This window comes from Bos javanicus, chromosome 19 (genome assembly GCF_032452875.1).
Source record: "Bos javanicus breed banteng chromosome 19, ARS-OSU_banteng_1.0, whole genome shotgun sequence".
Lineage (NCBI taxonomy): Eukaryota > Metazoa > Chordata > Mammalia > Artiodactyla > Bovidae > Bos > Bos javanicus.
In genome coordinates this window covers 24,077,055-24,091,720 of record NC_083886.1, presented here as the reverse complement: position 1 = coordinate 24,091,720, position 14,666 = coordinate 24,077,055, and the positions used below count along the sequence as shown (strand labels likewise).

General features: G+C 48.1%; 1 protein-coding gene across 2 annotated transcripts in view; it reads left to right on the top strand.

The window, feature by feature from the left end:
* Positions 1–345: 345 nt before the first annotated feature.
* Positions 346–14,666, top strand: part of PRPF8 (pre-mRNA processing factor 8) — a 32,800-nt gene continuing 18,479 nt past the window's right edge. Inside the window, exons 1-24 of one of the 2 annotated variants that reach the window (XM_061390610.1) lie at positions 346–455; positions 662–772; positions 1,295–1,463; positions 5,557–5,721; positions 5,808–6,026; positions 6,162–6,374; positions 6,600–6,725; positions 6,819–6,924; positions 8,023–8,213; positions 8,342–8,461; positions 8,548–8,737; positions 8,871–8,990; positions 9,101–9,235; positions 9,580–9,709; positions 10,084–10,280; positions 10,381–10,587; positions 10,716–10,879; positions 11,313–11,439; positions 11,541–11,733; positions 12,007–12,194; positions 12,348–12,586; positions 12,802–12,948; positions 13,141–13,351; positions 13,546–13,662. In XM_061390610.1, the coding sequence (XP_061246594.1) occupies positions 673–772; positions 1,295–1,463; positions 5,557–5,721; positions 5,808–6,026; positions 6,162–6,374; positions 6,600–6,725; positions 6,819–6,924; positions 8,023–8,213; positions 8,342–8,461; positions 8,548–8,737; positions 8,871–8,990; positions 9,101–9,235; positions 9,580–9,709; positions 10,084–10,280; positions 10,381–10,587; positions 10,716–10,879; positions 11,313–11,439; positions 11,541–11,733; positions 12,007–12,194; positions 12,348–12,586; positions 12,802–12,948; positions 13,141–13,351; positions 13,546–13,662 (3,774 nt within the window). In that variant the 5' untranslated portion in view covers positions 346–455; positions 662–672. Of the gene's footprint in view, positions 470–661; positions 773–1,294; positions 1,464–5,556; positions 5,722–5,807; positions 6,027–6,161; positions 6,375–6,599; positions 6,726–6,818; positions 6,925–8,022; positions 8,214–8,341; positions 8,462–8,547; positions 8,738–8,870; positions 8,991–9,100; positions 9,236–9,579; positions 9,710–10,083; positions 10,281–10,380; positions 10,588–10,715; positions 10,880–11,312; positions 11,440–11,540; positions 11,734–12,006; positions 12,195–12,347; positions 12,587–12,801; positions 12,949–13,140; positions 13,352–13,545; positions 13,663–14,666 lie in introns of both variants that reach the window. The other variant, XM_061390611.1, reaches the window with a different exon arrangement.

Sequence of the window (14,666 nt, the reverse complement as noted above, 5' to 3'; positions counted from 1 at the left end):
GTTCGATCCCTGGGTCAGGAAGAGCCCCTGGAGAAGGGAATGGCAACCCACTCCAGTATTTTTGCCTGGAGAATCCCATGAACAGAAGTGCCTGGCGGGTTACAGTCCGTGGAGCTTAAAAGAAGTCGACACAGCAGAGCAACTAACACTTTCACTTTCAGGCCAGTCGCAGCTGAGGCTCTAGAAACTGTTCTAAAAAAGCGGAAGGAGGGGCTTGCAGCCATTCCGACCACACCCCCTCGCGCTCAACACTTCGGTCCTTGGTCCCGCCCCTTCCTGCCCAAATTCCAACTCTTATTTGGTGAGTTCGCCAAACCGTCTGAGTACTTTGGCGCCTATTGGGCCAGCTGCTGAACCTGGGTTGCGTACTTCCTGGCTTTGGGAACGAGGAGCGGACGTAGGCTTGCCGCCATTGCCTTGTTGAAAAGCGGCCGCCTGTGTGAGGGGCTGTAGGGGTGCGTGGCGGACTGTAAGGGCCAGGCTGCGGGAGGCGAGGTTAGGTTGGGGCTGAGCGGCCAGTGGGGCTGAGCGGCCAGACGGACTGGGCCGGCGCACTCTGAGCGAGGCGGAACTGCAGGCGGGGGGTTTCGACGTGTTTCTGCGGCCTCTCTTGAGGGCCTGGGCCCTGTTCGTTAATTTTTTTTCTTCTGCTGCTTCCCAGATTCTCCGGGCATGGCCGGAGTATTTCCTTACCGAGGGCCGGGTAACCCGGTGCCTGGCCCTTTAGCCCCGCTGCCAGACTACATGTCGGAGGAGAAGCTGCAGGAGAAAGGTGAAGAAAGCGGGTGGTAGAGGCGCCTGGGGGCGGGTGTGCCAGTGTGCGCGTGCGCGCAGCGGGTTTGACCCCTTCCCCTGTTTTGTTAGGTGTCAAAACATTAGGTGTTAGTGCACTTATTAGCCCCTATTAATTTTTTCATCTAATCGAGTTTCTAAAACCATCCTTTTTTTTTTTTAAGTGCCTATTACTTGTAGGCATTGATCCAGACAATGGGAATGCAATAGTGATGCAGACAAAACCCCATTGCCTTACAGGGTTTAAATTGCAAAGAGACATAGTTTAAAAAAAAAAAAAAAAGGCTTCATTAGTTGTACCAAAAGTACTAGGCAATGATAAATGGCTGGCAAAAATTTTAAAAAGTAAAGCAGAGCAAGTTGACAAGAGAATTGGCAGGGAGTGTTCCTTCTGGATGCCCACCCTCTGTCCTGCATCCTGACGAAAACTCAGTTTAGGGTGAGAGGTGGGGAGAGATGAAGCAAATGATGTGCAGGTCTTTAAACTGAGGTGTCTTTGCAGCCCGGAAATGGCAACAATTGCAGGCCAAGCGCTATGCCGAAAAGCGGAAGTTTGGATTTGTGGATGCGCAGAAGGAAGACATGCCTCCAGAACATGTCAGGAAGATCATCCGAGACCACGGAGACATGACCAACAGGAAGTTTCGGCATGATAAAAGGGTGTACTTGGGGTAAGACCATCCTGGAATTATTTCATTTGGCATTTGGTCCCTTTTCCTTCTCCCTGTCTCTTATGTTTCAGTCCTGGAGAGCTGCTGTCATTTTGGGACTTTTAATGTTCTCAGACAGCTCATCTGGGTGGTTATCCATTTTAAATAAAGGTCATTTGTGTCATTTGTTGTTCAGTTCAGTCACTCAGTCGTGACCCCATGGACTGCAGCACACCAGGCTTCCCTGTCCATCACCAACTTGCAGAGATTGCTCAAACTCAAGTCCATCGAGTCGGTGATGCCATCCAACCATCTCATCCTCTGTCATCCCTTTCTTCTTCTGCCATCAATTTTTTTTAGCATCAGGGTCTTTTCTAATGAGTCCGTTCTTCACATCAGGTGACCACAGTACTGGAGTTTCAGCTTCAGCACCAATGAATATTCAGGACTGATTTCCTTTAGGATTGACTAGTTGGATCTCCTTGCAGTCCAAGGGACTCTCAAGAGTCTTCTCCAACACCACGGTTCAAAAGCATCAATTCTTCAGCGCTCAGCTTTCTTTATGGTCCAACTCTCACATCCATACATGACTACTGGAAAAACTATAGCTTTGACTAGATGGACCTTTGTTGGCAAAGTAATGTCTCTGCTTTTGAATGTGCTGTCTAGGTTGGTCATAGCTTTTCTTCCAAGGAGCAAGCATCTTTTAATTTCATGGCTGAAGTCACCATCTGCAGTGATTTTGGAGCCCAAGAAAATAAAATCTCTCACTGTTTCCATTCTTTCCCCATCTATTTACCATGAAGTGATGGACTGGATGTCGTAATCTTAGTTTTCTGAATGTTGAGTTTTAAGCCAACTTTTTCACTCTCCTGTTTTACTTTCATCAAGAGGCTTATTAGTTCTTCTTTGTTTTCTGCCATAAGGGTGGTATCATCTGCATATCTGAGGTTATTGATATTTCTCCTGGCAATGTTGATTCTATTTGTTGTTAAATTCCACATATAGGGATGTCATACAATATTTCTCCTTTGTCTGACTTCACTCAGTGTGATAATCTCTAGGTCCATCTGTATTGCTATAAATGCATTATTTCCTTTTTTATAGCTGAGTGATATTCCATTGTACTAATGTATATGTACATTATGATGTACATATCATATTGAAATATGATACATACATAGCATACTGAAAGATGATGCTGTGAAAGTGCTGCACTCAATAAGCCAGCAAATTTGGAAAACTCAGCAGTGGCCACAGGACTGGAAAAGGTCAGTTTTCATTCCAATCCCAAAGAAAGGCAATGCCAAAGAATGGTCAAACTACCACACAATTGCACTCATCTCACACGCTAGTAAAGTAATGCTCAAAATTCTCCAAGCCAGACTTCAGCAATGCGTGAACCATGAAATTCCAGATGTTCAAGCTGGTTTTAGAAAAGGCAGAGGAACCAGAGATCAAATTGCCAACATCCACTGGATCATCGAAAAAGCAAGAGAGTTCCAGAAAAATATCTATTTCTGTTTTATTGACTATGCCAAAGCCTTTGACTGTGTGGATCACCACAAACCGGAAAATTCTGAAAGAGATGGGCATACCAGACCATCTGACCTGCCTCTTGAGAAACCTATATGCAGGTCAGGAAGCAACAGTTAGAATTAGACATGGAACAACAGACTGGTTCCAAATAGGAAAAGGAGTACGTCAAGCCTGTATATTGTCACCCTGCTTATTTAACTTCTGTGCAGAGTACATCATGAGAAACGCTGGGCTGGAAGAAGCCCAAGCTGGAATCAAGATTGCCGGGAGAAATATCAATAACCTCAGATATGCAGATGACACCACCCTTATGGCAGAAAGTGAAGAGGAACTCAAAAGCCTCTTAATGAAAGTGAAAGAGGAAAGTGAAAAAGTTGGCTTAAAGCTCAACATTCAGAAAACAAAGATCATGGCATCCGGTCCCATCACTTCATGGGAAATAGATGGGGAAACAGCATCAGACTTTATTTTTCTGGGCTCCAAAATCACTGCAGATGGTGACTGCAGCCATGAAATTAAAAGATGCTTACTCCTTGGAAAGACAGTTATGACCAACCTAGATAGCATATTCAAAAACAGAAACATTACTTTGCCAACAAAGGTCCGTCTAGTCAAGGCTATGTGTTTTCCAGTGGTCATGTATGGATGTGAGAGTTGGACTGTGAAGAAAGCTGAGCGCTGAAGAATTGATGCTTTTGAACTGTGGTGTTGGAGAAGACTCTTGAGAGTCCCTTGGACTGCAAGGAGATCCACCCAGTCCATCCTAAAGGAGATCAGTCCTGGGTGTTCTTTGGAAGGAATGATGCTAAAGCTGAAACTCCTGTACTTTGGGCACCTGATGTGAAGAGCTGACTCATTGGAATGAAGAGCTGACTCATTGGAAAAGACTCTGATGCTGGGAGGGATTGGGGGCAGGAGGAGAAGGGGACGACAGAGGATGAGATGGCTGGATGGCATCACTGACTCAATGGAAGTGAGTTTGAGTGAATTTTGGGAGTTGGTGATGGATAGGGAGGCCTACTGCTGCTGCTGCTAAGTCGCATCAGTCGTTTCCGACTCTCTTCCACCCCATAGACGGCAGTCCACCAGGCTCCCCTGTCCCTGGGATTCTCCAGGCAAGAACACTGGAGTGGGTTGCCATTTCCTTCTCCAATGCATGAAAGTGAAAAGTGAAAGTGAAGTCACTCAGTCGTCGACTCCTAGCCACCCCATGGACTGCAGCCTACCAGGCTCCTCCGTCCATGGGATTTTCCAGGCAAGAGTACTGGAGTGGGGTGCCATTGCCTTCTCCGAGGCCTGGTGTGCTGCAATTCATGGGGTCGCAAAGAGTCGGACACGACTGAGCGACTGAACTGGACAGAATGTATATGTACTGTATCTTTTTTATCCATTCATCTGTTGATCTGCATTCAGGTTGTTTTCATGTTCTGGCTGTTGTAAGTAGTACTGCAGTGAACATTGGAGTTCATGTTTGTTTTCAAATTATGGTTTTCTCTGTATATATACCCAGGAGTAGGATTGCTGGCTCATATGGTAGCTCTGTTTTTTAGTTATTTAAGGAACCTCCATATTGTTCTCCTTAGTGACTGTAACAATTATGTTACTACCAACAATGTAAGATGTTCTCAGTTATGTTCTTTGTTGTTATGTTTCTTTTCCCTGATCTGGGCCTGGAGTTTTTAATTTGTCCTGTTGATATTATGATAAGACATCTTTATCTTTGAGTGAATTAAAGCCCCGAGCAGGACACCTGTACATTCTTGTTGCCTGTAATTCCTAAGTGACAAGAGTCTTCAGGTTTGAGGGTAGTTCCATCCTGAGGTCTTTGTGTCCTTTTGTTTTCCCAAGGTGGGTGAGTACAGGTATAAATACCTTAGCAGATCCTTTTTTATTTTTACACAAAAGTGTTAGCCATTTAATGAACTAGTCCAAGACAGCAATGGAAGTTGTATTTATTTCAAAAGTATTTGAGAACTGTGCTAGGTGCCAGGGATATAGCAATGATAAGGAAGGAACAGTCTTTCTGGAGCTTATGGCCTACTGACATAACAGACAAATGATTAAAATAAAGTGTGAGTATTTTCTTATTTAGGCTCAGACAGTAAAGCGTCTGCCTACAGTGCGGAAGACCTGGGTTTGATCCTTGGGTCAGGAAGATCCTCTGGAGAAGGAAATGGCAACCCACTCCAGTATCCTTGCCTGGAAAATCCCATGGACAGAGGAGCGTAGTAGGCTACAGTCCATGGGATCGCAAACAGTTGCACACGACTGAGCGACTTCACTTCACAGAGAGAATAGAATGTGAGATAGCCTAAAAGCTGTTTTTAGGGAGATAGCTGGTGATTTAGAGGGACTGAAACCCAGTGTTGTGGGACAGTGATGTTTAAGAAAAAGAAGTGGCACTGTTGGAGGTGGGGAGGCAGAGTTCCTGGTCACAGAGGGCCTGGGTACTATATTTAGGAGTTAGACTGTAAGGCGGGTTTTCTGTGGAATGTGATACCTTGTTACTTCTCTGCATGGCTTAGGTAGCAGAACACCTTGTCATTTCTAATCCTCTCTCTTCCTGTTGTTACAGGGCCCTCAAGTACATGCCGCATGCAGTCCTCAAGCTCCTGGAGAACATGCCTATGCCTTGGGAGCAGATTCGGGATGTGCCTGTGCTGTACCACATCACCGGAGCCATTTCCTTTGTCAATGAGATCCCCTGGGTCATTGAACCTGTCTACATCTCCCAGTGGGGGTGAGAGGGGCTGGAATGTGGGGTGTGGTGGTGGCGGTTGAGGGGACATTATGCAGAAACTGTTGCGTGACATTGTCGACTTCCAGGTCAATGTGGATTATGATGCGTCGGGAAAAAAGAGACAGGAGGCATTTCAAGAGGATGCGTTTCCCCCCTTTTGATGATGAGGAGCCACCTTTGGACTATGCTGACAATATTCTAGATGTTGAGCCACTGGAAGCCATTCAGCTAGAGCTGGACCCTGAGGAGGATGCCCCTGTGTTGGACTGGTTCTATGACCACCAGCCATTAAGGGATAGCCGGAAGTGAGTGATAGTTGGAGTTACCACTCCTGTGAGGGTTTGGAACTCCAGAGGGGGTCCTGGGAGACCAGTAGGTAGCATGCCCTGGCTAGCTGGTGCACCTACTTGAACTTATATGGGCCTCTCTTTTTTCCCTAGGTATGTAAATGGTTCCACTTACCAGCGCTGGCAGTTCACATTGCCTATGATGTCCACTCTCTACCGCCTGGCCAATCAGCTCTTGACAGACTTGGTTGATGACAATTACTTCTATCTGTTTGATCTGAAGGCCTTTTTTACATCCAAGGCACTTAATATGGCTATTCCAGGAGGCCCCAAATTTGAGCCTCTTGTCCGAGACATCAACCTACAGTAAGTTGGAGAGAGTAGAGTGTTTTTAAATTAAATAAATTTGAAATGTATTTTTTTTTTTTGAAATGTATTTTTTAATTGAAGAATTGCTTTACAGAATTTTGTTGGTTTCTGCCCAACATCAACATGAAGCAGCCATTGTAAAATCTAATCTTGATCCTTTAGATCCCATTATAGTTTCCAGACTGCCCAACTCCGCTGCTCACCCTTGATTCTGTGCCCTAGGGATGAAGACTGGAATGAATTCAATGACATCAACAAGATCATCATCCGGCAGCCTATCCGCACCGAGTACAAGATTGCGTTTCCTTACCTGTACAACAACCTGCCGCACCATGTCCACCTCACCTGGTGAGAGAGCTGGAGCCCAGCTGGGCGAGAGGGGTGGCTGGCGTTTGGGGTGGGCCGGGAGGAGCGCCTTGGCTGACTCTCGTTTCATTTCAGGTACCACACTCCTAATGTTGTGTTCATCAAAACTGAGGATCCTGATTTGCCAGCTTTCTACTTTGATCCTTTGATCAACCCAATTTCCCATAGACACTCTGTCAAGGTGAGAGGAAGGGACATTCTCAGCTCTTCAAGATAAATTTCCTGACTGGGCAGAAGCATGACTAGATAAAAGTTCACCTAGAGGGAGACATGATTTCCATCCTTAAGTGTTCCCCTCGAGCTGTAAGAGGGGAACTGTCGTGTGAGAGTTTGGCACTTGGCTCAAACCAAGTTATTCACATTATCTTGGTTTCTGTGATTACCCATCTGGGCTTTATTGTTTCTCGTCTGGGACTCGAATCTTATTCTGGTCTGTTTCCAGAAAAATTTTTTATTTTTCAAAATATTTTATTATTTATTTGGCTGCACCAGGCCTTAGTTGTGGCATGCGGGATCTAGTTCTCTGGTCAGGGATCACACCTGTGTCCCTTGCATTGGAAGTGCAAAGTCTTATCCACTGGAGAAGTCTCTCCAGTGTGTTTTTAAATCCTTTTTTTTGAGCTGTAATTCACTACACACAATTCACCCATTTAAAGTGTATGATTCGGTGGTTTTAGTTTATTCACAGAGCTGTGTAACCATCACCACAGTTATTAGGACATTCTCCTTTCCTCAGAGAGAAACCCTGCACCCATGGTAGTCACTGTCTATTTCTCTTGAATTTTCCATGTCTAGGCAATTGCTAATCTGCTTTCTGTCTCTATAGATTTGCCTGTTTTGGACATGTCATATAAATAGTGTTGTACAGTATGTAGTCTTTTGTGGCTGGCTTCTTACACTTGGCACAGTGTTTTTGGTGTTGATTCATGTTCCGTCATGTTCTTAACATAAACAGATCTCCTTCCCCAGGCCCAGTTTTTGGAGCTTGGACAGGAGGTGGTTGCACGTTTACCTCTCCCTGTGTTGGGGGCTCCTCTGGGAGGCCTTTGGTGGAGAGCCAGTTGGGGTGAGAGGAGTGCTGCTCACTCGCCCAGTTGGCCCTGCCCTGTTTTCTGCTCCCTTGGCCTCCTTTGCCCTCGTTCTTCAGGGCTTCTCTTGTCAGGCAGCCCAGTTTCCATAGCAGATGGAGCCACTGTGTTTGGCCCCAGAGAGTTTCTCTCTCATCCCAGGTCTCTGCCCAGTTCAGCAGGAGCTAAACCCATGGGGGTTCTTCTTTCAGAGCCAGGAACCATTGCCAGATGACGATGAGGAGTTTGAGCTCCCAGAATTTGTGGAGCCCTTTCTGAAGGACACACCCCTCTACACAGACAATACAGCCAATGGCATCGCCCTGCTCTGGGCCCCCCGGCCCTTCAACCTACGCTCTGGTCGCACTCGCCGGGCCCTAGACATCCCCCTTGTCAAGAACTGGTAAGGCTTCTACCTGGGGAGAGTAGCGGATGTATAGGATTAAAGACTCCAGCTGGGTGGGCATATAGCCTTTAGCAGGGCAGCTGGAGGGAGAGGTGGGCCAAGCTCTAATGGGTGTGTTTTTTCAGGTATCGGGAGCATTGTCCTGCTGGGCAGCCTGTGAAAGTGAGGGTCTCCTACCAGAAGCTGCTTAAGTACTATGTGCTCAATGCCCTGAAGCACCGGCCCCCGAAAGCCCAAAAGAAGAGGTGAGGTGCCCTGGGGCCCCTGCTCAGCCTTCTTCTGTTCCAGAGATGATCAGGAGATTCACTCTTACTCCTTATTCCCATCCCAGGTATCTATTCCGATCCTTCAAAGCCACCAAATTCTTCCAGTCTACCAAGCTGGATTGGGTGGAGGTGGGGCTACAGGTTTGCCGCCAGGGCTACAACATGCTCAACCTTCTCATTCACCGAAAGAACCTCAACTATCTGCACCTGGATTACAACTTCAACCTTAAACCTGTTAAGACGCTCACCACCAAGGTACTTGCATTGGACCTTAAGGGGGTCCTGGGCTGAGAGACGGGCTGGTTTTGCCCTGGCCTCTTGGGATGGTGTGTATCCAGTCCAGAGCATTGCTGACTAATGTTGTTTCTGTCCTTGGCATTTTTTCCAGGAAAGGAAGAAATCTCGTTTTGGAAATGCTTTCCATCTGTGTCGAGAAGTTCTGCGTCTAACTAAGCTGGTGGTGGACAGTCATGTGCAGTATCGGTTGGGCAATGTGGATGCCTTCCAGGTGAGGCTAGGAATCCCCAGTCCCTGCCCCCTGTAGGGAAGCTGGGTGAAGCTTGGGCTGATCATGGAGCTGGCTCTAGCTTGAAGCCTACTGGGGCCACTGTGTTGCAGCTGGCAGATGGGTTGCAGTATATCTTCGCCCACGTGGGGCAGCTGACGGGCATGTACCGCTACAAATACAAGCTGATGCGGCAGATTCGTATGTGCAAGGACCTGAAGCACCTTATCTATTATCGCTTTAACACGGTAGGACCCTGCCCTTGTGCATTCATATTCTCAGATCCATCTTAATTTTACATCGATCAGGGCTCTTTCCAAGGGCCTATTTGGAGAGAGGCTCTGAGTGTTATTACTGCTGTCCTGTAGATCTCAACACTTCTCCCCAGAGCCCACCTTTAGTTCTAAATAGAAAATCTCAGTTGCTGGTTTCCTCATTTACTCCATTTTAAATATTGAGATCTTAAAAGAGTTTTCTCTTTTCCCCCCCTTTATTGCCATACCTGTGCCCTTTGCTCCACCTCTGCCCAGTGTTCTGTTGTTGTCTGAATGAATTACTAACTTGTGTTCTTGACTTTGGCTTGGGATCCTAGGGTCCTGTAGGGAAGGGCCCTGGCTGTGGTTTCTGGGCTGCTGGCTGGCGGGTCTGGCTGTTTTTCATGCGTGGAATCACCCCTTTGCTGGAGCGATGGCTGGGCAACCTCCTGGCCCGGCAGTTTGAAGGTGAGTGGTTTTCTCCATGTCTGACTTCTCCCATTCAAGAATAGGCCACGTGTGCTCCTGATCCTTCCCTTGTCCTTGTTTGAGATTGAGCATCCCTTCCTGTCGGATCACCTCTAAGGCCCAGTACCTAAGGAGTCTGACCTAGTATTCTCTTTTCTTGGGCTTCATTGTGGGGCCTTAAGGCCAGCGAGCATCTGTAGGATGGAAATGCCTCAGAAGCATCGTTGTGAATCTTTTCAGACGTATTGTGTCTTGCATGTGCTGGGCTTTATTCATACTTGCTGATTTCACTGTAACCATGGTTGTCAACGGATATGAAAGTAGAGACTTTAGTAGGAACAACAAATCTTGCTTTTAACCACTTATACTTCTAGGCCGACACTCAAAGGGGGTGGCCAAGACGGTAACAAAGCAGCGAGTGGAGTCACATTTTGACCTTGAGCTTCGGGCCGCTGTGATGCATGACATCCTGGACATGATGCCTGAGGGGATCAAGCAGAACAAGGCCCGGACGATCCTGCAGCACCTCAGTGAGGCCTGGCGCTGCTGGAAGGCCAACATTCCCTGGAAGGTGGGGAGGTCTCCCCGGCTCATAGAGGGGCCTGGGTATTACCGGTCCTGGATTGCTTTAGCCCCCTGTCACTTTTTCATTGTGCCTTTTGCACCTTCAGGTCCCTGGGCTGCCAACACCGATAGAGAATATGATTCTTCGGTACGTGAAGGCCAAGGCTGACTGGTGGACCAACACCGCCCACTACAACCGAGAGCGCATCCGCCGCGGGGCCACCGTAGACAAGACTGTGTGCAAAAAGAACCTGGGCCGCCTGACTCGGCTCTACCTGAAGGCAGAGCAGGAGCGGCAGCACAACTACCTAAAGGTTGGACGGAGTAGGCTGGGCTAGGGGCGTGGGCGCGAGCAGGAGGGCAGACTGCAGGGTTGGAACCATGCCTGGCCCTGGTGGGATGAGGCTGCAGTGGGAAGCTGATTCTCATATCCACCTTGCAGGACGGTCCTTACATCACAGCGGAGGAAGCGGTGGCGGTGTATACCACTACTGTGCATTGGCTGGAAAGCCGTAGATTCTCACCCATCCCCTTCCCCCCGCTCTCCTACAAGCATGACACCAAGTTGCTGATCTTGGCTTTGGAGCGGCTCAAGGAAGCTTACAGGTGAGGGAGGAGTAGGGTCGACAGGTCCCTTTAGGGAGGTGATGGACACAGAGTGGCATCATCTTTAGAGTCCAGAGAAGGCCTTTCTGGGGATGGCTTCCTCTTGGTTTTCCCATTCACACTTTTTTAAATTTGTTTTTTGGCTGCACTGGGTCTTCATTGTTGCCCTTGGGCCTTCCCTTGTTGCAGCAAACGGGCTACTCTACTTGCAGTGTGTGGGTTTCTCATTGCGGTGGTTTCTTTTGTGGAGCATGTGCTCTGGAGCTCGGGCTCAGAAGTTAACAGTGCATGGGTTTAGTTTACCCCCACGGCATGTGAAATATTCCTGGCCAGGCCAGGGATTGAACCCATGTCCCCTGCTTTGGCAGGTGGATTCCTAATCACTGGACCACCAGGGAAGTGCCCTCATTCACCTTTTCTTCTGCCTTGTCAGTGTGAAGTCTCGATTAAACCAGTCTCAGAGGGAGGAGCTAGGTCTGATCGAGCAGGCCTATGACAACCCCCATGAGGCGCTGTCCCGCATCAAGCGACACCTCCTTACACAGAGAGCCTTTAAAGAAGTGAGTGAGATGCCCCACATGTTTTCTTTTGGCTGTGTGATTCATTCATGGCACCCAGGGTGTTTGGTGGGTTGGTGTGAGCCAGCTTCCTTGTCCCACAGGTGGGCATTGAGTTCATGGACCTCTATAGCCACCTGGTGCCAGTGTATGATGTGGAGCCACTGGAGAAGATCACTGATGCCTACCTGGACCAGTACCTGTGGTACGAAGCTGACAAGCGCCGCCTGTTCCCACCCTGGATCAAGCCTGCAGACACAGAACCACCTCCTCTGCTTGTTTACAAATGGTGCCAAGGTAAAACTTTTCCGGGGTTGCCTCTAAGGAAGGCAGATACCTTAATTTCTACCTTGAAATTCTCATCCAGATAGCATAATTAATTTACTCTCTTGATGCCTGGTACCAAAGAAATGGTGTTGATGTTACACTGAGCAGTTTGACTCTGCTAGCAATCCAAGTGAATGAATGGAGTGGTCGTATGATCTGGATAGGAGTGTGATGGCTCTGTAGGCACTAGTCCTGAAAGGGAACTTCTGACCTGCCAGAGCTTTGTGTTTCTTCCCCCCTCAGGCATCAATAACCTGCAGGATGTGTGGGAGACAAGCGAGGGCGAGTGCAATGTCATGCTGGAGTCACGATTTGAGAAGATGTATGAGAAGATTGACTTGACCTTGCTCAATAGGCTGCTGCGTCTAATCGTTGACCATAATATAGCTGACTACATGACAGCCAAAAACAACGTCGTTATCAATTACAAGGTGTGTCTTGGGGCAGGGTGGCAAGGAATTGGGGGAAGTGGGGGGTGGTCTGGCCCACTGAGTTTGGATTTCCATGGCAGGGGGAAGGCAGAAGAGGATGGGCCCTGAAAACCCCGGGATTTGGCTGTGGTTAAGAATTGTCTTTCTTTCTAGGACATGAACCATACAAATTCATACGGGATCATCAGAGGCCTGCAGTTTGCCTCTTTCATTGTACAGTACTATGGCCTGGTGATGGACTTGCTTGTGTTGGGGTTGCACCGAGCCAGTGAGATGGCCGGGCCACCTCAGATGCCAAATGATTTTCTCAGTTTCCAAGACATAGCCACCGAGGCTGCCCACCCCATCCGTCTCTTCTGCAGATACATTGATCGCATCCATATTTTCTTCAGGTGAGGGCTTGCCTGGAGTCTCATCGTGTTGAGGTCCTTGCCCAACTTCTGAAGCAGCTATTGTACCTTAGTTGACTTGCTGCTGGGTTGGCGCTCTGAAATGGGATGAAGTCCTGTGAGTAGCATGGGGATTGGGAGTGGCCTCCACCTGTGGAGCCATAGGCCTCATGAGATCCCAGTGTCCTTGGGCCTCAGCCACTCACCTTGCTCTGTAGGTTCACAGCAGATGAGGCTCGGGACCTGATCCAGCGTTACCTGACAGAGCACCCTGACCCCAACAACGAAAACATCGTTGGCTACAATAACAAGAAGTGCTGGCCCCGAGACGCCCGCATGCGCCTCATGAAGCATGATGTCAACCTGTGAGTCTAAGCTGGGGCTGTGGGAGCTGGAAGAGTGTCAGCCTGAGGGACCCAGAGGGCGATTAAAAGGAGTTGATGAGGTGGTGTCCTGGGTGGGATGGTGTGCTTTGTCGGGACGTCATCAGTCTGGCTGGCCTTTGAAGGGAAGCTTCTTCCAAGAGACCGATGTGACCCTGTGTTCTCTGTGGGCAGGGGTCGGGCGGTGTTCTGGGACATCAAGAACCGTCTGCCACGCTCAGTGACTACAGTTCAGTGGGAGAACAGCTTCGTGTCCGTGTACAGTAAGGACAATCCCAACCTGCTGTTCAACATGTGTGGTTTTGAGTGCCGCATCCTGCCTAAGTGCCGCACCAGCTACGAGGAGTTCACCCACAAGGACGGGGTCTGGAACCTACAGAACGAGGTACAGTCTCGGGTGGGCCCGGGGGTAGGAGCAGGCCCAGCTCCATCCTCACGGGTGTGGGGCGAGAGGCGCGGCACACTTTCCATCGTCAATCAGCTGGGCCTTCCTGGGAGGCTAGGGCTTAGTGGTGGTCAGAGTTGTTTCTTGTTCCCCAGGCATTTCCAGAGGTAGTTAACCTTGAGCTTGTGATTTAGGTGACTAAAGAGCGGACAGCTCAGTGTTTCCTGCGTGTGGATGATGAGTCAATGCAGCGCTTCCACAACCGCGTGCGTCAAATTCTGATGGCCTCTGGCTCCACCACCTTCACGAAGGTACACACAGTAGTCGTGGCCTCTCTCTGGCTCATCCCTTCCACCCTTCCCTGCTTTGTTCTTTTTTCCCAGCTGTGCTCAGGGTACAGTCTCCATGCTTCATGATACTGCAGCTTGGAGTGTCAGATCAATTCATAGTGGTTTCCTGAGAATCCCTGTAGGAATTCTATAGCCTGCATCTGCGTAGTTGCAATGCTTCTAAGTTAAGGTGAGAGTAGAAGTGGGATTTTTAAATTTGGACAAAAATCACCATTTTTGTGTCTTCCCCAACCTGGCTTGTTATCCAGGTCATAAATTTAATCTTTTGACCTTTAACGTAGCATGCATGTTAAAAAGCAAGTATAACAAGCTATCTTTGTTTATTTCTTCTTTAGTTGCTTCCAAAGCCCCCCGCTCCACCCCTTTGGAAGGCAGCTGGAATTGAGAAGGAATAATCTGAAGATTACTTAACTGTGTGTGCTTACATTTTTTTCAAGGTTTAAAAAGGCGCGTTGCTCTTTCTGCTGTTTTCCCATTCTAGAAATGGTGCACATGAGTGTCCTGGCTGTTGCTCTCAAGAGCATCAGTTATACCAAAAAGAAAGGGAAGTCTAGGTTCTTACCAGGTTGTGTTTCAAAGTGATTGTCCAGTTTCTAGCTGTGGTGATGAGGCAGCGTGATACTGGTGAATTTGAAATTGCTAGTGATCACAGAGCAGGCAAAACTGTGAACTTCACAGGCAGATTAAACACTGTCGTGATGTGATCAGCCCCAGATTTGCTGTGCGACTCAAAGATCTAGAAAAATGGCAGTATATTCTGCTCTTGCCCCATCAGTTTGGATTCATTGTGCTGACAACTCAGCTGGCATCGTGCACCACAAAGAAGCAAGATGTAAAAACATGTGGGGGGATAACCTGGTTCTTTTTCAATGCATATAGTACATATATAGAGATAAAATGCCCCAGTGTGTTAAAAAAAATATCACCTCCTCCTGACTTGTCTTAGAGTAACTCTTAGCTGTAGC